The sequence below is a fragment of the Salmo salar genome, chromosome ssa01, assembly GCF_905237065.1.
Source record: "Salmo salar chromosome ssa01, Ssal_v3.1, whole genome shotgun sequence".
Lineage (NCBI taxonomy): Eukaryota > Metazoa > Chordata > Actinopteri > Salmoniformes > Salmonidae > Salmo > Salmo salar.
In genome coordinates this window covers 140,199,830-140,220,030 of record NC_059442.1, presented here as the reverse complement: position 1 = coordinate 140,220,030, position 20,201 = coordinate 140,199,830, and the positions used below count along the sequence as shown (strand labels likewise).

General features: G+C 45.0%; 1 protein-coding gene across 1 annotated transcript in view; it reads right to left on the bottom strand.

The window, feature by feature from the left end:
- The window catches only part of LOC106565912 (astrotactin-2), a 448,985-nt gene extending 430,226 nt beyond the window's left edge, over positions 1 to 18,759 (bottom strand). The window contains exon 1 of the mRNA XM_014133602.2: positions 18,329 to 18,759. Coding sequence (XP_013989077.2) covers positions 18,329 to 18,662 — 334 coding nt within the window. The 5' untranslated portion in view covers positions 18,663 to 18,759. The remainder of the gene's footprint in view (positions 1 to 18,328) is intronic.
- Between the last annotated feature and the right edge of the window lie 1,442 nt (positions 18,760 to 20,201).

The following is a 20,201-nucleotide window of genomic DNA, read 5'->3' as shown; positions in this document are numbered from 1 at the left end:
GCGTCGCCGGCGGCTCCGGGCTGAGGAGCGTCGCCGGAGGCTCCGGGCTGAGGAGCGTCACCGGAGGCTCCGGGCTGAGGAGCGTCGCTGGAGGGCGCACTGGGGGACGAGTGCGCGGAGCCGGTACCGAACGTACTGGACCATGGAGGCTCACTGGAGGTCTGATGCTTACGACTAGCGCAAACTGTCCTGACACGATGTCGACTTTAGCCCGGCAAGGGCGGAGCGCTGGTACAGGATGAACTGGGCTGTGCTGGGGAATGAGGGCTGCCGTGCGTAGAGCAGGCGCAGGATAAACTGGGCCGAGGAGACGCACTGGAGACCAGATACATTGAGCCGGCGCACTTCTTCCTGGCTGCCGGCCAACTCTCACACGGCAACGCTGAGGAGCCCGTACCGACCGCACCGGACTGTGCGTGCGTATGGGCGAGAGTGCGCATCACACCGTAATGCATTGCTCGCCCCTCTGCACGCCTGCTCCGTCGTGCCCTTTCCGCCAGTACCTCTCTCCGGAATCTCGCGTCAAGCTCCGCGCTTGACTCCTTGACTGGCTCCGGTTTGCTCCACGGCTCTCTCCTGTACGCCCGGGCAGTTAGGTCAGGGCTCCCCTGACCTAGCCAAACTCCCTGTATGCCCCCCCAATTTTTTTGGGGGGGCTGCCTCTCAGCCTCCTCTTGCCGTCCCAGCCGTTCCTCCCAGTTCCGCCCTCGCTGCCTCTATCTCCTCCGGCGGACGGCGATACTCTCCCGGGCTTGTCCACGGTCCTGCCCCATCTAGGATCTCCTCCCAGGTCCATGACTCCAAGTACCTCCTCCCACGCTGCTTGGTCTTCTTGTGGTGGGTTATTCTGTCACATTCTGAATCCTCAAATTCCCTGTCATAAAGGAGCCAAGGCGCAGCGTGCCCGTAATTCCACATCTTTATTTAGGGAAACCGAAACCAAAACAATAAACAGGTACGCAGTAAGAAAGTAACGCACTGTGCCGTACACATACAGAAATAACAATTACCCACAAACACAGGTGGGGAACAGGCTGCCTAAGTATGATTCCTAATCAGAGACAACGATAGACAGCTGCCTCTGATTAGGAACCATACTCGGCCCAACAAAAAATACAAAAACAACATAGACATACAACACATAGAATGCCCACCCCATGTCACACCCTGACCTAACCAAACAGAGAAAAACGACTCTCTCCGGTCAGGGCGTGACGCATGTTTAAATAATGAAGATAGTAAATACAATTTGTAAAGTTTAACGATTGAATTTCGTTTTGCTTTGATGCTGAAGATGGAGGACAGTCCAACTGAGTGAGTCAGCCACCGAGAGACCATTGATTCCACTGTGCCTTTGATCCTGGTAGAAAGCCCACTCTTCTTCCAACATTAGACATTGTCTAGCTAGCTGTCCGTACTTATGGTGTGGTGAAGCTGATGGTATACTAATACCGTGTAGGCTCTATCTGATATTGATGTTGTTTATTCATGATTACTTTGTTGTCTAGAGAAAATAAATGTATCAAAAGGATTACGATTATTATCGTCTATGACAAAAAATAAACTATGAAAATATTGGATACTGGAAACATACTGGGCTTTATTGAAAATAAATGTCATTGTGAAAGAACTATCTGGGAATCTATATGTAATTGCAAAGGGCAAAATAATAATAATAAAAGGTGTTATGTAACATGAATGCTTTTTGCAAAGCAATATTTTCTATTCCACTTTCATTTCTCATTTTCTCCTAATCCTGAAAAATTGAATTGCCCTTTTTTTCCTGGTGCCATTGGCTTTTCAGACGTATGAAACCTACTCTGACAAGCAAAAAAATACTCATACAGAATAAAATACCCGTTTTTTTCAGCAACTGAAAATGTATGTCCTTAGACGAGAGTAGAATAACCTAAAAAAAAAGAAAGTTGTAAAAAAATAAAAAATAAAAAAATTAACTGACAGTATAAAATAAATAGTGGCATGCTCTGCTAGTTAGAAGAAGCACGTTTTGATGACGGCATGTGGAGAGGTGCCGTCGTCAAATGAAAACAGCAGACATGAGCACGATGTTTGAAAGCATCCGACTCCCAGGCAGAGTGGCACAGGAAACATGGCAGGCCGGGGATCAGCAAGGGTACGGAGGGACGTCTGCAGACTAGCAGAGGTGCCCGCTTCCCCTGCCAGGGCTGGATGGATGTGTTAAAGCGGGGGCTGTCTTTTTCTCTGTCTCCAGCTCCGGCCCTGTTTTTTTATTGTCAGTTTATCATGTAAGACAGGCATCATGTCAGCTATAGAAGGACTACTAGAAGACTGACTACCCCCAGCATAACCAGTTCAAATCAAATGTATTTGTCACATACACATGGTTAGCAGGTGTTAATGCAAGTGTAGCGAAATACTTGTGCTCTTAGTTCCGACCACGCAGTAATATCTAACAAGTTATATAACCTAACAATTTCACAACAACTACCTTATACACACAAGTGTAAAGGAATGAATTGATGGCCGAATGGCATAGGCAAGATGCAGTAGATGGTATAGAGTACAGTATATACATATGAGATAAGCAATGCAGGGTATGAAAACATTATACGAAGTGACATTGTTTAAAGTGGCTAGTGATACATTACATCAAGATAGCAAGATGCAGTAGATGGTATAGCGTACAGTATATACATATGAGATGAGCAATGTAGGGTATGAGAACATTATATAAAGTGGCTAGTGATACATTTAATTACATCAGATGGCAAGATGCAGTAGATGGTATAGTGTACAGTATATACATAAGAGATGAGTAATGTAGGGTAAGTAAACATTATATAATATAAAGTGGCTAGTGATAAATTGATTACATCAATTTTACCATTATTAAAGTGGCTGGAGTTGTGTCAGTATGTTGGCAGCAGCCACTCAATGTTAGTGATGGCTGTTTAACAGTCTGATGGCCTTGAGATAGAAGCTGTTTTTCAGTCTCTCGGTCCCTGCTTTGATGCACCTGTACTGACCTCACCTTCTGGATGATAGCGGGGTGAACAGGCAGTGGCTCGGATTGTTGTCCTTGATGATATTTTTGGCCTTCCTGTGACATCGGGTGGTGTAGGTGTCCTGGAGGGCAGGTAGTTTGCACCCGGTGATGCGTTGTGCAGACCTCACTACCCTCTGGAGAGCCTTCCGGTTATGGGCAGAGCAGCTGCCATACCAGGCGGTGATACAGCCCGACAGGATGCTCTCGATTGTGCATCTGTAAAAGTTTGTGAGTGTTTTTGGTGACAAGCCGAATTTCTTCAGCCTCCTGAGGTTGAAGAGGCGCTGCTGCGCCTTCTTCACCACGCTGTCTGTGTGGGTGGACCATTTCAGTTTGTCCGTGATGTGTACGCCGAAGAACTTAAAACTCTCCACCCTCTCCACTACTGTCCCGTCAAACTCTCCCTCTGCTGTTTCCTGAAGTCCACGATCATCTCCTTTGTTTGTTGACATTGAGTGTGAGGTTATTTTCCTGACACCACACTCCGAGGGCCCTCACCTCCTCCCTGTAGGCCGTCTCGTCGTTGTTGGCATTCAAGCCTACCACTGTAGTGTCGTCTGCAAACTTGATGATTGAGTTGGAGGCGTGCATGGCCACGCAGTCATGGGTGAACAGGGAGTACAGTAGAGGGCTGAGAACGCACCCTTGTGGGGACCCAGTGTTGAGGATCAGCGGGGTGGAGATGTTGTTACCTACCCTCACCACCTGGGGGCGACCCGTCAGGAAGTCCAGGACCCAGTTGCACAGGGCGGGGTCGAGACCCAGGGTCTCGAGCTTAATGACGAGTTTGGAGGGTACTATGGTGTTAAATGCTGAGCTGTAATCGATTAACAGCATTCTTACATAGGTATTCCTCTTGTCCAGATGGGTTAGGGCAGTGTGCAGTGTGATGGCGATTGCGTCGTCTGTGGACCTATTGTGGCGGTAAGCAAATTGGAGTGGGTCTAGGGTGTCAGGTAGGGTGGAGGTGATATGGTCCTTGACTAGTCTCTCAAAGCACTTCATGATGACGGAAGTGTGTGCTACAGGGCGGTAGTCATTTAGCTCAGTTACCTTAGCTTTCTTGGGAACAGGAACAATGGTGGCCCTCTTGAAGCATGTGGGGACAGCAGACTGGTATAAGGATTGATTGAATATGTCTGTAAACACACCAGCCAGCTGGTCCGCGTATGCTTTGAGGACGCGGCCGGGATGCCGTCTGGGCCTGCAGCCTTGCGAGGGTTAACACGTTTAAATGTTTTACTCACGTCGGCTACAGTGAAGGAGAGCCCACAGGTTTTGGTAGCTTGCCGTGTCAGTGGCACTGTATTGTCCTCAAAGCGAGCAAAAAAGTTGTTCAGTCTGTCTGGGAGCAAGGCATCGTGATCCGCAACGGGGCTGGTTTTTCTTTTGTAGTCCGTGATTGACTGTAGACCCTGCCACATACCTCTCGTGTCTGAGCTGTTGAATTGCGACTCCACTTTGTCTCTATACTGACGCTTAGCTTGTTTGATTGCCTTGCGGAGGGAATAGCTACACTGTTTGTATTCGGTCATGTTTCCGGTCACCTTGCCCTGATTAAAAGCAGTGGTTTGCGCATTCAGTTTTGCGCGAATGCTGCCATCAATCCACGGTTTCTGGTTGGGGAATGTTTTAATAGACGCTGTGGGTACAACATCACCGATGCACTTGTTACTCGCACACCGAATCAGCGTATTCGTCAATGTTGTTGTTCGACGCAATGGGGAACATATCCCAGTCCACATGATCCAAGCAATCTTGAAGCGTGGAATCCAATTGGTCGGACCAGCGTTGAACAGACCTGAGGGCGGCAGCTTCCTGTTTTAGTTTCTGCCCATAGGCTGGGAGCAACAAAATGGAGTCGTGGTCAGCTTTTCCGAAGGGAGGGCGGGGGAGGGCCTTATATGCGTTGCGGAAGTTAGAATAACAATGATCCAGGGTTTTGCTATCAGCACAATCGATATGCTGATAGAATTTGGGGAGCCTTGTTTTCAGATTAGCCTTGTTAAAATCCCCGGCTTTAACAACATGCCAGAGCATCAGGTATAGGGCACAGGAGGCGAGGAGAGCAGACACAAATTAAGTTGACTTAGTTAAAACTCAATCACCTGACACCGTCATGTGCATATCATTATTCCACACTGCAGAGAACTTAAAATTCAATCTGCCTGCCGAGGACTGATATTGAGAGAAATAAAATGTACAATAGGAATAGGGATAGGAAAACAATAACCCGTCAAATGGCATCGATGGAGGAAAAGTCAGTGGGTTTAATGGTACATTTCAAGCGCAGGCTTCAATCTGTGCTATGGTTTATCAAATTCTACCTTGGGAGTTGGATGACTTTACGTCGAAGCCACATATTGGCATTCATTTATACAATATACACAGTAATGAAATGAGGTCCTGTTTATTCTCTGTTGTTACTGTTTGTTGCATTTTCATTCTCTTTTATCCTTTTAAGTTCTGAAACACCCAACCCCCCTCCATACTACCTTCTGCCTGTCACTCAGCTTTGTCTTTTTTTATCTCAAAAGCAGCCTCTTTTGTCATATCCCAAATCAAATTGTCATTGCAGCATTGATAGTATTTCCAAAACACAGTGCAAGCATCATTGAAACTATTCAATTATTCAACATGTTATCCAAATAGTGTTTTGTTCGAGGAGGAACACTCTACAGCCTCTTAATGCAAAGTGACGGAATTCAGCCTAGCACACCCCCTTCCCCCCTCTACTCCACACCATGTCCTTATCCTTTGGCTTCTATTGTAAAAATGATTTTATTTTAAGAGGGCATCCATTAGGAAGTCTACTTTTTATTAAGTGGCAGGGGACACCAGAGCAGACCAAAGTACAAGCGGATTAACTAAACATAATAACTTGTATAAATCAGTGTCATGTTAATATACATTTACTTTCCACAGACTGCACAGCTCTTTAAAGTTTATGTGTAGAACATTTATACATCTTTGGGGAATTAGTTAGTGGAATACACTCTGGTAGAGTAGAGTAGACTCCACTCAGCACAGCCAGAAGAGGACTGGCCACCCCTCATAGCCTGGTTCCTCTCTAGGTTTCTTCCTAGGTTCTGGCCTTTCATGGGAGTTTTTCCTAGCCACCGTGCTTCTACGCCTGCATTGCTTGCTGTTTGGGGTTTTAGGCTGGGTTTCTGTTCAGCACTTTGTGACATCAGCTGATGTAAGAAGGGCTTTATAAATAAATGTGATTGATTGACGTGCCACTCCTCCTGTTTCTGACAAGGATCCAGACTAAGAAGAGATGAAGCTAAATCATCTGAGATATTCAATCCCCTTACTGTGAATGTTAAAGTTGGCCATAAAGACAGAAGTGTGTAACTGAGGGGCTTGGAGAGAGCCAGTTACAGCGGGATAGCGACACTATATTACATGATAACCACGGCAACAAAGCCCAACAGAAATCTATCAAAGGGCTGAATGTCAGTTTTGGGCTCATCCGGCTAGAGAGGAAGCAAGATTGGCTGGCACTTTATTTTTCTATTGATGTCATGACAAGAGTGTGGAACCCTGGTTTCAATTGACACCAAACAAAGATGAGATAGGTGAAGACGGCAAGATGACCTCTACTTGCTCCATCCCTGGGGTTGTCACTGAACTTCTGGAAGCTTTCAGAGCAAGAACAGAGAAGAGCCTCTCTTGGTGGAATACAGATTGACAGAACGGTACTTGATTAGTAACCAGGCAACCTGTCATTAGTTCTATACGTCTCAAGCTATAGCCTATCTTTAATTGTGAGCCGAGTGTCAATGACATCTCCTCTGACAGTCATATAGCCCTATGAGTGGTTGTGGAAGAAGGTGTTAGCTACACAGCAACTGACTGGTGATGATGGGGAACAAAGTCTTCTCTACTCCTACGCCATATCTCAATGTGTTACTATTGAATTCTGGCCTCAGTCACACAAAGCAGTATTTTGAAACAAATTTCATGCCAAAATCTAAATGCAGAAATAGCTAGCAATTTTATCCCATTTGCACAACGATTCATTTGTTTTTCTCTAGTCAGATCTTCAAACAGCAAATAGACATCTTGTCAGAAAGCACATGAGCAATGCCAATGAAATGTAAAACAACCGAAAGCAGTGACACTGGAACAAATAAAAGAACAGTCATTCTAACTCAATGTGAACGTTGACGGTTGCCGTAGCACACAGTACTTATTGGACAAGTGCAATGAAAACAATAGAGATGAGCACGATGTTTGAGATGGTTTGCTTGGCGTTAAAAGGCAATGCGGCCACTTTTCAACCACATTCCATTATCTCCAGCACAATACCAGTGTCTATATTATGTGAAAATGTCACATTTCTACATTTTGTAGAAAGAAATATTAAGTTAAAAAGTTCTAACCGATGACATCAAAAGTTATAACTTTTCAAACACTATGAAATTTGCGGTGATGTGGGGAGCAAGAAAATACTCTCCCTCTGGCTAGAAACTCATTGCAGGTTTTGAAAATCAGTTTCTCACTTTTAATCATACACTATGATGTCACAGAAGCATATTTTAAAGACCTTTCTTCTCATGTGTTTTTAATCACATCATAGAAACACACCATTTTCGCATATGTAGACACTGGTTTGGTGCTGAAGATAATGAATGAGGTTGAAAAGTGGCGGATTTGTCCTTTAAGCTACGCTTATGTGAAGCTATTGTTGGGTTCACCTTGGGGTCATGATAGGGGCTGTACCAAATGTTTGATGTATTATTATAGTTGATTATGCTTATGTTGTATTAATAGAAGGGGAGGGGTTATAAGACCCCTCCCTCCTTACAGTTATAGTGTCCTAGACTACAAATGTATTTATATTCATTATAAAGGTTTAATATTGTTCCACAGTCTTTTCTAGTCTCTGCCTCTTATAAAGAAACGGTCTGAGAAATGTGTGACTGTGAGACAGAACTCTGCAAGGGAGTGAAAGAGATAAGAGACTAGTCAGACATTCCACTATAAATCAACTTGGGGAGTGGACATTTACTGCTGAGCCTTTAGATAACACTGAAACTCTTGTTTGTATAGCTGTGTATTCATGGGCTTGGTCTCATGAGTAGAAGGTAATGACGTAGGCAGTGACATCACTAAGGCCGGACTTCGGGCTTAATAAAATAACTTGGACCCTTTACTATTTTGCAGAACTTACTCGGAAACATGCGTGCTATGTTCCTGTTGTCAACTTCTGTCTGCAATTGCATTAATAAAGGTTTTTGATTGATTTAATTAAAGATATTGTCTGAATGCTAATTTCACCAATGAGCCAATGATTGACAAGGAACGAACCCCAACACTATTATTGACATCTGACAAATACCTGGTTGCAAGATAAATTATTGATCCATCAAGATGGATTTTGGATGGAAGGACAAAAGGAACAAACAGTACAATGCAACACTACTACTAACATGGGATAAGATGACACAATTGTGCCAAAAATGTAAACCCTGCAACATTGCCAAAAGAACCAGCTGATTCCAGATTCGAACAACAACCACAACTTGACAGCGACATGAGCGAGCGATGCTTCCTGTAACACACTCCATTACTAACTCAAGTCATGCTGGGGAGAGATGCAATCATCATGGGTCGCTGACCACAATTCCTTCCTGATTCCGCGGCTGAAGCCATCACTTAGCCCGTTGCAGCCTGGTTAAATTGGCACATTAACTATGAGCTTGAGCCTTGACACTGATTAGTCAAAAACACCCTCAACCTTTCCTGTGTTCACTCACAATGACTGGATGTTTGGCAAGGTGAGAAACAATCTCTGAATTCTTGTGGAACAAAGAGGCTTTTGTTAATAATAAGGGTAGGGCTTTCTTTAAAAAATGCTTTTACTAAGAGTGATAGTCAATACTGAAAATGAATCTTAGCTGTATCTAGAATACCCAACCAGAGGTTACACAAAACTGAAGAAGACCAGATAGAACTTGACGGCCTACAAATACAACTCCTCAGGCAACTGTACCCTCAGGGCTGAGAGGTGATGTCATTGTTAAGCAATGCTAATCATTTGACTGACATACGTCATTGCCGCACTGTTTTACATATTTTCTTATCTTCATAGACAACGAGTAACACCAAGCAACATATGGAGAAAATTCTGATCACAAAACCACAATGGAACAAATCCAGGGACTCATGACAGATCCAGGTCCTTTATGACAGGAGGCTTCCAGACTCCCATCTTAGCTCCACAGTGTACCCTGACCCCAACTGCACTCTCAACTCCCCTCCCTGCTCCCACCAGCAGTACGCAGCTGAAACCCTGACGTGTGATTGAGACGTACCGCCGTGAGTACAGCACTCTGGGCCACAGGGTATGTACCTCTGCACTGGAGCCAACTTGCTTTTCCTATTTATTTTTTCCCCTCCCCTTACTCTCCACGGTTGCTTTCAATCTCCCATCTGCCAGACAGGTTTGAGTGAGTGAGTGAGTGAGTGAGTGAGTGAGTGAGTGAGTGAGTGAGTGAGTGAGTGAGTGAGTGAGTGAGTGAGTGAGTGAGTGAGTGAGTGAGTGAGTGAGTGATGGGGAAAGGTTGGCGAGGACAAGCCAATAGAGTGATAAGATGGCATACAGAAACATGATAAGTGCTGGAAAGGAAACAGTGTAGATGTCAGAGAAGATAAAGGAGAATTGAATTTGAACTTTTGGTCTTCCACTAGGTGCCTCAATGCTTTATAAGGTTAGTCGGTAATGAGGTGTTTCAAAATCAGCCAGTACTGAACAAAGTGATTTCCTTTGAGTCCAAGTATCTCTAAAATCTGTCAAATTCATCATCTGGATTTGCCAGTAAGAAGTACATAAGGTGCATTATTTATAGCCTTTAATTTTAAACAGGAAACTTAAAACTGCATACACAAACACACCCACACAAAGATCTAACCAAAAACACTAAGGCATAACAAAATGCACCATCTTGCAGATGCCAACACAGAGCAGAGCAGTGGCCGCTGCATATGAAATACCTCTGGTGTGTCGCCCTGCTTTCAAATGATGCACAGAACACATCACGTTGGAGAAAAATGGGAGAGAAAAATGGGGGAAAAGGATTCCTCTGCGTCCTTTTCCTTCTATGCTCATCCATTCTCAATGACACTCATAGTAATAAATCAAGACTGGGCGCTGTGGCCAGAGGGGCAAGCATCTGAAAGACCGGTCAGTCAAACACTCCCCCTCCAGCCTACCTGTGACCACCATACTTCATTCTCAAATTAAAATGCAGAGATGGGAACTGAGGGGGCCAAGTGGAGTCTCACTGTTCTGCTTTTGAATAAAGGGAGATGTGTGTGTGTGTCCGTCTGCGTCGCTGTCTGTGTTTCATATTGTGTTAGCGTGTGTGCAGTAAGGCCTAAGTCTTGGTAACATCCTGGGGCGTCAACATTTTGTCGTTATGTAAGAAAGGAGAGGGAAAACAGACAAGAAAATAATACTGATGGGATAGTGTGGGATTCCCCTCCCACCAAGTCATTCTGATTTCATAGTTAATGTTTCCTTTCAATCCCCTCTATTTGCTTTATTGCTCAATCAGAAGTCAAACAAATATCCCAGCTATAATGTTGGGAGCATCAGGAACATGTCAGCTACTATTACAGTAGACTACACCACTTACAATAAAAACACAAGAGTACAATATGATGGCCTCATGGCAAACGTACTGTCAGGAATACCACTACATACACTGTCAGTAGTACTACCACTACCTGGAGAAAAAAGTAAATATTGACACATAATATCACTGTACTGTATGGCTATCTATCTTCATGTTGACTTGTCAATACTGTCATACTGAGGTGCCCTTTAGTTAAAAAAAATAAACCACAACAAGGACATACTGTCGTGTAAGTGGATATCAACTGACAGTTTGGATACAGCTACTATACATTTCCTACAAATAACTACAGTTGAAGTCGGAAGTTTACATACACCTTAGCCAAATACATTTAAACTAAGTTTTTCACAATTCCTGACATTTAATCCTAGCAAAAATTCCCTGTCTTAGGTCATTTATGATCACCACCTTATTTTAAGAATGTGAAATGTCAGAATAATAGTAGAGAGAATTATACATTTCAGCTTTCATTTCTTTCATCACATTCCCTGTGGGTCAGAAGTTTACATACACTCAATTAGTATTTGGTAGCATTGCCAATAAATTATTTAACTTCGGTCAAACATTTCAGGTAGCCTTCCACAAGCTTTCCACAATAAGTTGGGTGAATTTTGTCCCATTCCTCCTGACAGAACTGTTGTAACTGAGTCAGGTTTGTAGGCCTCCCACACTTTTTCAGTTCTGCCCACAAATTTTCTATAGGATTGATGTCAGGGCTTTGTGATGGCCACTCCAATACCTTGACTTTGTTGGAAGTATGCTTGGGGTCATTGTCCATTCGGAAGACCCATTTGCGACCAAGCTTTAACTTCCTGACTGATGTCTTGAGATGTTGCTTCAATATATCCACATCATTTTCCTCCCTCATGATGCCATCTATTTTGTGAAGTGCACCAGTCCCTCCTGCAGCAAAGCACCCCCACAACATGATGCTGCCACCCCCTGTGCCTCACGGTTGGGATGGTGTTCGTCGGCTTGCAAGCGACCCCATTTTCCCTCCAAACATAACGATGGTCATTATGGCCAAACAGTTCTATTTTTGTTTCATCAGACCAGAGGACATTTCTCCAAAAAGTACGATCTTTGTCCCCATGTGCAGTTGCAAACCGTTGTCTGTCTTTTTTATGGCGGTTTTGGAGCAGTGGCTTCTTCCTTGCTGAGCGGCCTTTCAGGTTATGCCGATATAGGACTCGTTTTACTGTGGATATAGATACTTTTGTACCTGTTTCCTCCAGCATCTTCACAAGGTCCTTTGCTGTTGTTCTGGGATTCATTTGCTCTTTTCGCACCAAAGTACATTCATCTCTGGTGATACAGTGAATTATAAGTGAAATAATTTGTCTGTAAATAATTGTTGGAAAAATGACTTGTGTCATGCGCAAAGTAGATGTCCTAACCAACTTGCCAAAACTATAGTTTGTTAACAACAAATTTGTTGAGTGGTTGAAAAACTAGTTTTAATGACTCCAACCTAAGTGTATGTAAACTTCCGACTTCAACTGTACGTCTGAGAATTGCCAGGGATCTCACAATACAAGATCATCACGATACTAAGGTGCAGATACGATATGTGTTTGCATTTCTTAGGTCTTAGAGACTTAACCAGAAAGACTCACAGCTGTAATCACTGCCAAAGGTGTTTGTTTTTTTTTACCCCTTTTTCTCCCCAATTTCATGGTATCCAATTGGTAGCTACAGTCTTGTCTCATCGCTGCAACTCCCATTCGGACTCAGGAGAGGCGAAGGTTGAGAGCCATGCGTCCTCCGAAACACAACCCAACCAAGCCGCACTGTTTCTTGACACAACGCCCACTTAACCTGTTAGGGCTAGGGGGCAGTATTGACACAGCCGGATAAAAAACGTACCCGATTTAATCTGGTTACTACTCCTGCCCAGTAACTAGAATATGCATATAATTATTGGCTTTGGATAGAAAACACCCTAAAGTTTCTAAAACTGTTTGAATGGTGTCTGTGAGAATAACAGAACTCAAATGGCAGGCCAAAACCTGAGAAGATTCCATGCAGGAAGTGGCCTGTCTGACAAGGTGTGTTTTATCTTGGCTCTTTTTATTGAAGACTGAGGATCTTTGCAATAACGTGTCACTTCCTACGGCTCCCATAGGCTCTCAGAGCCCGGGAAAAAGCTGAAGGATATCGAGGCAGGCTCTGGCTGAAACACTTTATCGCTTTTGGCAAGTGGCCGCTCAGAGTACTGTGGGCTTAGGCGCGTGCCAGAGTCGACCGAATGCTTTCTTTTCTTTTGTCTCTTTACCTAAACGCAGATTCCTGGTCGGAATATTATCGCTTTTTTATGAGAAAAATAGCATAAAAATTGATTTTAAACAGCGGTTGACATGCTTCGAAGTACGGTAATGGAATATTTAGAAATCTTTTGTCACGAATTGCGTCATGCTCGTAACCCTTATTTACCCTTTCGGATAGTGTCTTGAACGCACAAACAAAACGCCGCTGTTTGGATATAACGATGGATTATTTTGGACCAAACCAACATTTGTTATTGAAGTAGAAGTCCTGGGAGTGCATTCTGACGAAGACAGCAAAGGTAATAACATTTTTCTTATAGTAAATCTGACTTTGATGAGTGCTAAACTTGCTGGGTGTCTAAATAGCTAGCCCTGTGATGCCGGGCTATCGACTGAGAATATTGCAAAATGTGCTTTCACCGAAAAGCTATTTTAAAATCGGACATATCGAGTGCATAGAGGAGTTCTGTATCTATAATTCTTAAAATAATTGTTATGCTTTTTGTGAACGTTTATCGTGAGTAATTTAGTAAATTCACCGGCAGTGTTCGGTCGGAATGCTAGTCACATGCTAGTCACATGCTAATGTAAAAAGCTGTTTTTTGATATAAATATGAACTTGTTTGAACAAAACATGCATGTATTGTATAACATAATGTCCTAGGGTTGTCATCTGATGAAGATCATCAAAGGTTAGTGCTACATTTAGCTGTGGCTTGGGTTTATGTGACATTATATGCTAGCTTGAAAAATGGGTGTCTGATTATTTCTGGCTGGGTACTCTGCTGACATAATCTAATGTTTTGCTTTCGTTGTAAAGCCTTTTTGAAATCGGACAGTGTGGTTAGATTAACGAGAGTCTTATCTTTAAAATGGTGTAAAATAGTCATATGTTTGAAAAATTTAAGGTTTTGCATTTCTAAGGTATTTGAATAACGCGCCACAGGATTACACTGGCTGTTAAGTAGCCCATAGAGGTTAACCCGGAAGCCAACCTCACCAATATTTCAGAGGAAACACTGTGTACCTGGCAACTGTGTCAGCGTGCACTGCGCCCGGAGTCCACAGGAGTCGCTAGTGCACGATGGGACAAGGACATCCCTGCCGGCCAAACCCTCCCCTAACCCGGGCGACGCTGGGCCAATTGTGCGCCGCCCAAACGGTTAACAGAGCCTGGACTCCAACCCAGAATCTCTAGTGGCACAGCTAGCACTTCGATGCAATGCCTAAGACCACTGTGCCACTCGGGAAGCCCTGCCAAAGGTGATTCTAACATGTATTGATAAGCGATGTGAATACTTATGTAAATGAGATATTTCTGTATTTAATTTTCAATAAATTTGCAAAAACAAAAACTAAAAAAATTTCACTTTATCATTATGGGGTATTGTGTGCAGATGGGTAGGAATATTCTTATCTTTTTTCATTCATTTTGAATTCAGGCTGTAACACAACAAAATGTGGAATAAGAAAAATCTTATGAATACTTTCTGAAGGCACTAATCTAAATCAAGACCTGATTTAATCCATCTCCACCCCCTACACAAAGGGCAGTCATGGCGAGAGCACAGCAAATTTGCTGGCTGGCTGACTGGAAGGACAGAGAGTCCTAACTCAAGAGTCGACGCGTGTCCTTAATGAGAAAAGAAAGTGATTTACAAGCATATGCTCCAGACCCTGCAGTCTGTTTAGTCTGCAGTCTCAATGCTGCTGGGCTGAGAGAGAGCGAGAGAGAGATAAAGTGAGAGTGAGAGAGACACAGAGAGACAGACCGACAGAGAGAGAGACAGAGAAATAGAGAGAGAGACAGAGCGAGAGAGACAGAGGGTTCCACAACATGTGCGGGTTACTATACTATTCAGGTGTTGTGCATAGTCATAACAAGCAATGTGTTGTTCGATTGCCATGGGGTCAAGTTCAGTATACATCTTTGTTATTGTATGAACCACAACAAAAATCAGGAAAATTAGCACATCTATTGAGTCTATATGATTCATACTCAGGGAATGTGTATGGTTGTACATATCAACTAGTTTGACACAGTCTGTTGCCCCACACACAGAGGACTACTACCTCTGAATGTGAATATAAAACAGTCATGCTGTCACGGTTGTTGTAAGAAACGGACCACGGCACAGCGTGTGTTGAGGTCCACATATTTAATTACAGTGAAGCTTCTTCAACAAAACAATAAACAAGCAACAACACGTGACTACGTGGTGCAACAAGCACAAAACCAAACAATATCCCACAAACACAAGTGGGAGAAATGGCTAACTAAATGTGATCCCCAATTAGAGGCAACGATTACCAGCTACCTCTAATTGGGAACCATACAAAACACCAACATATAAATATTGAACTAGAACACCCCCTAGTCACAGGGCGTGGCAGTACCCGGCCCAAAGGTGCGGACTCCGGCCGCAAAACCTGAAACCAAATGGGGAGGGTAGGGGGGTGACTAGTGTCTGTGCTGGCTCCGGTGCGGTCGCCGCCCCTGCCCAGACCCCGGATCCAGCCATGGCGCCGGGCTGAACGCCGTGCCTGAACTGGGCATCGGCGCAGAGGAAAGCTCCGGCCTTGGAGCGGTACTGGGTGCCGTGTCTGGACTGGGCACCGGCGCCGAGGAGGGCTCCGGCCATGGAGCTGGGTTGGTCATTGTGCCTGGACTGGGCACCGGCGCAGAGGAAGGCTCTGGCCATGGAGCTGGATTGGCCGCCGTGCCTGGACTGGGCACCGGCGCAGAGGAAGGCTCCGGCCTTGGAGCGGGACTGGACGCCGTGCCTGGACTGGGCACCGGCGCAGAGAAAGGCTCCTGCCATGGAGCGGGACTGGACGCCGTGCCTGGACTGGGCACCGGCGCAGAGGAAGGCTCCTGCCATGAAGCAGGACTGGACACCGTGCCTGGACTGGGCACCGGCGCAGAGGAAGACTCCGGCCTTGGAGCTGGACTGGACGCTGTGCCTGGACTGGGCACCAGCGCAGAGGAAGGCTCCGGCCATGGCACTGGCGCAGGAAGCTCCGGACCATTGAACGTCACTGGAAGCTCCGGACCGTTGACCATCACTGGAAGCTCCGGGCCGTTGACCGTCACTGGAAGCTCCGGGCCGTTGACCGTCACTGAAAGCTCCGGGCTGGAGAGGCACACTGGAGGCCTAGTGTGTGGAGCCGGTACAGGTGGCACCGGACAATTGACACGCACTTCAGGGCGAGTGCGAGGAGCTGCCACAGGACGTACCGGACTGGGGAGGTGCACTGGAGGCCTGGTGTGTGGAGCCGGCACAGGCGGCACCGGACTGGGGACACGCACTTCAGGGTGAGTGCGGGGAGTTGGCACAGAACGTACCGGACTGGGAAGGCGCACTGGAGGCCTGATGCAATGAGCCGGCACAGGTGGCACTGGACTGTTGACATGCACTTCAGGGAGGGTGCGGGGAGCTGGCACAGGACTCACCAGACTGCTGACAGGATCTTCAGGTCGAATGTTATGCATTACACACCTGCACAACATCTCTCTCATCTCTCTCTCTGGCTCTTCAGGACGAGTGCGGAGAGCTGGCACAGATGGCACTGGACTGATGACTCACTCTTCAGGGCGAGTGCGAGGAACCGGCACAGGACATACCGGGCTGGGGAGGCGCACCAGTGGCCTGGTGTGTGGAGCCGGCACAGATGGCACCGGACTGATGACACGCTGTTCAGCACGCCTGCGCTACAGCCTACTTCTCGCCAACATCATTCTCCGATATCCCTCCTCACATTGCTCCATCGACTCCCAGGCGACCGACCACTTCTCTATCGCCTCCCTGACGGTCTCTGGCTCTTCCCTCTGCTCAGCCGCCAGCTCCATGTGCCCCCCCCAAACAAAATCTTGGAGTTTCTGTGGCTGCGGTCCCCGGCGTCATCGCTGTCCTTCCATGCTCCTTTGCGACTCCCGCCAAGGAAGGGTCTCGTGTCCTCCCATGACTTCCTCCCATGTCCAAAACTCCTTTACTTCATGCACACGCTGCTTGGTCCTCTTTTGGTGGGATATTCTGTCACGGTTATTGTAAGAAACGGACCACGGCACAGCGTGTGTTGAGTTCCACATATTTAATTACAGTGAAACCTTTTCAACAAAACAATAAACAAGCAACAACTCGTGACTACGTGGTGCAACAAGCACAAAACCAAACAATATCCCACAAACACAAGTGGGAGAAATGGCTACCTAAATGTGATCCCCAATTAGAGGCAACGATTACCAGCTGCCTCTAATTGGGAACCATACAAAACACCAACATAGAAATATTGAACTAGAATCCCCCTAGTCACGCCCTGACCTACTACACCATAGAGAACCAAGGGCTCTCTATGGTCAGGGCGTGACACATGCTGTTTACTATCACATTGCAATAACACAGGCCTACGGTCGACAGTCACTGTCCAATCACTGAGTTCCCTTAGGTCTTCTAAGGCCTATGGTATTCAATTACAGAACCACATGGGTATACACGTGCGCATATATTATATTCATGGTCAGGAGGTGTGGAAAGCTAAAACCTTGTTTTGCATATAGGATTAACTGTGTGTATGTTATCTGAAGATTGACAACTGTGGCCCACTGCTGTGCTTTAAAAGATACTTTTCTAAGGGACACAAATAAACACTACTCAATCAATGTAAGGCAGAGTCAACCTCATATGTGGGCCCTGGCCTAAACCCTTGCAATTTGCAATGAGAAAATTATGACACTGTAGCAAGCTTACATTATTATGCATTTCTTAATCTAACTTCCTTCAATGCTGCACATGTCCTAGTTTCTGCTATGAATAATGTGTTCATAAAAATACAAAATACCAATTTCATGCAGATTTGCACAGCTAAATTGCAATCTATGCATTCCCTCACTGCCTAATACTTAAGGCTATGTATGTCACTTACAGTCATAATTTGTCATAGTACACAAAAATGACCCAATTGGTGTGTGTATGTGCGCAAGGTGAGTGAGAGAGCCGTGTACTAATGGTGTCGAGTTCGTTCTTGCGTTTTCATTACGTTTTCATTACATGAGTGGTGTTCAGATACATATATAAGTTCCCAACGCTGTTTTACTCCCTGTACCAGATAGATATGGCACAGTGGCTCTTCCCCTTGATTGGCCAACACACCTCTACTTGGGCTATCATGTTGTTAACATTAAACTGCCATCATTTTCAAACCTAGATGACACTTCACTGTGTAGAATGAGTATTTACATTTTGAATGTATGAAAACAATTATTTTAATTCAGTAAATATAGCCTATACCACCGGCCAGGCATATGTTAGGTCCCTATGAGCAACCATTGTAAAGCCGGTGATGGATTGGGGGACAGTAAAGAGGCAGTAAGATTATAATGTTCTTACCCAGTGTGAAGTATGGGAGAGCGGTGTTGTCAAGATCATCCATAACGGAAATTCGTCCAGGTAGGTCTGTTCTAACGAATAAAAGGAGTCGGGACTCCCCTCCTCCTCCGGCCACGCTCCCCGAGCCACCGCCGGTGAAACTGAACTCATTCTCCCGGAGTACAGGCAGGGTAGAAACGGTAACGGTTTTAACTTCACAAGGGCTCTCTGCGTCGTTTTCCTTCTCCCTCTCCTCATCAAGCATCGCTCCCCCTCTGCTTCCCCGGACTGTAGCGGTCCCTGTCAGCAAGAGCCCCATGAGGAGGAGGACGTGGTGCTTTACTCTCCCTGCCATCCCGCTCCCAATGCGCGGTTCTCTAGCTTTGAGTGTGGCTCATAAACTGCTTGTTCGTTTATACTACAGCCACTGCACGCGCTCGGTAGTCATGACTGTCCAGGAGGCGGCAGCACAGGTGTAGTCAGATCTGTAGCCTAATACTTTTTTGTTGTTGATGTATACACATAATTTCTCATAATGCGGATATAAGGTTCTGTGAGGCCTCACCATAGATATGAAATGAAGGAAAGAAGGAATACATTTGTCTTAAGACAGCTTTTTCATGCAATCAAGGATATGCTTTTTGAGGCAACCAATGGGAAAAGAGGAAGTCGAGACTCCACGACTGTTATGAAGTTATAATGCATGCTTTGATGGTAAAGTTCGATTTTTCGAGTAAGTGCATTTTATAATTACAAAGGGCTTTGCATGTGGGAAATAGCATTTTATGTTTGTGATGGATTGACAAATGTCACTTCTATTTTGCTAGGCTGTCTATTTTGTCATGTGTCTGTGAATGCACTTACATTTTACATTTTACATTTTAGTCATTTAGCAGACGCTCTTATCCAGAGCGACTTACAGTAGTGAATGCATACATTTTTTTTTGTACTGGCCCCCCGTGGGAATTGAACCCACAACCCTGGCGTTGCAAACACCATGCTCTACCAACTGAGCCACAAGTGGCGGACTGGGACCATCAATCGGCCCAGGCATTTCTAACACACCGGCCCACTTTTTTCCTTGAGGCCCCCACACCGGCCCATTTGTTTGCTTGAGGCCCCCATTATAAGCCAGATACGATCAGTTTGTGCAAAAACACCCACTTTGGTGAAAATGGACCAGCCCATCTGGCATTTGCCCAAAATGCCAGATGTCCAGTCCACCCCTGACTTCAACTACAGTAAGCCTACTTCAAAGGGTGGAGAAAGGATAGTCTACTGCTCAGAGTGGGAATTACACCATGACATTCGGGGGTCTCTATTGAGTGCACACACTTGAGCCTAAAAATAAAAACGTAAATTAAACGGTATTAACACAACCAGTCATGATATTTTCATCTGATTGTCAAACAAATCACTTCAAAAAGTAGGCTACCTGTGCATGTTCACTCCAAAATAATTCCATCATACAAACTGCATGTAGCCTAAAAAAGACACTGTTACAAAACACCAAAAAGTGTGCCCACATGCCCTCAACGGTCACTTACCTTACATTTTTCTCCCCCTATGGACATTCCCCCCCTCCCTATACTTTCAATGCATCTTTCTGCAGAAAACACTGAGTTTACTTGCATTTACCCTCCACTAATCCTGCACCACTGCCAGTGACCTACCCTCTCAGCCAAGACAATTTTACACACATTAACACACACAGGTAGTCTACATTCAATATAATACATGAGTTGAATCAAAACATGTTTTACACTCTACTTCATTAGTTGTCCATAATTCATGAGTTAATACTTGGAGTCTTCACAGGTCGTGCGACATAAAACACTACGTTTCTTTCCTTACATTGGTTGTCATTATTAAGCATTTAACAATTGAATTAGAA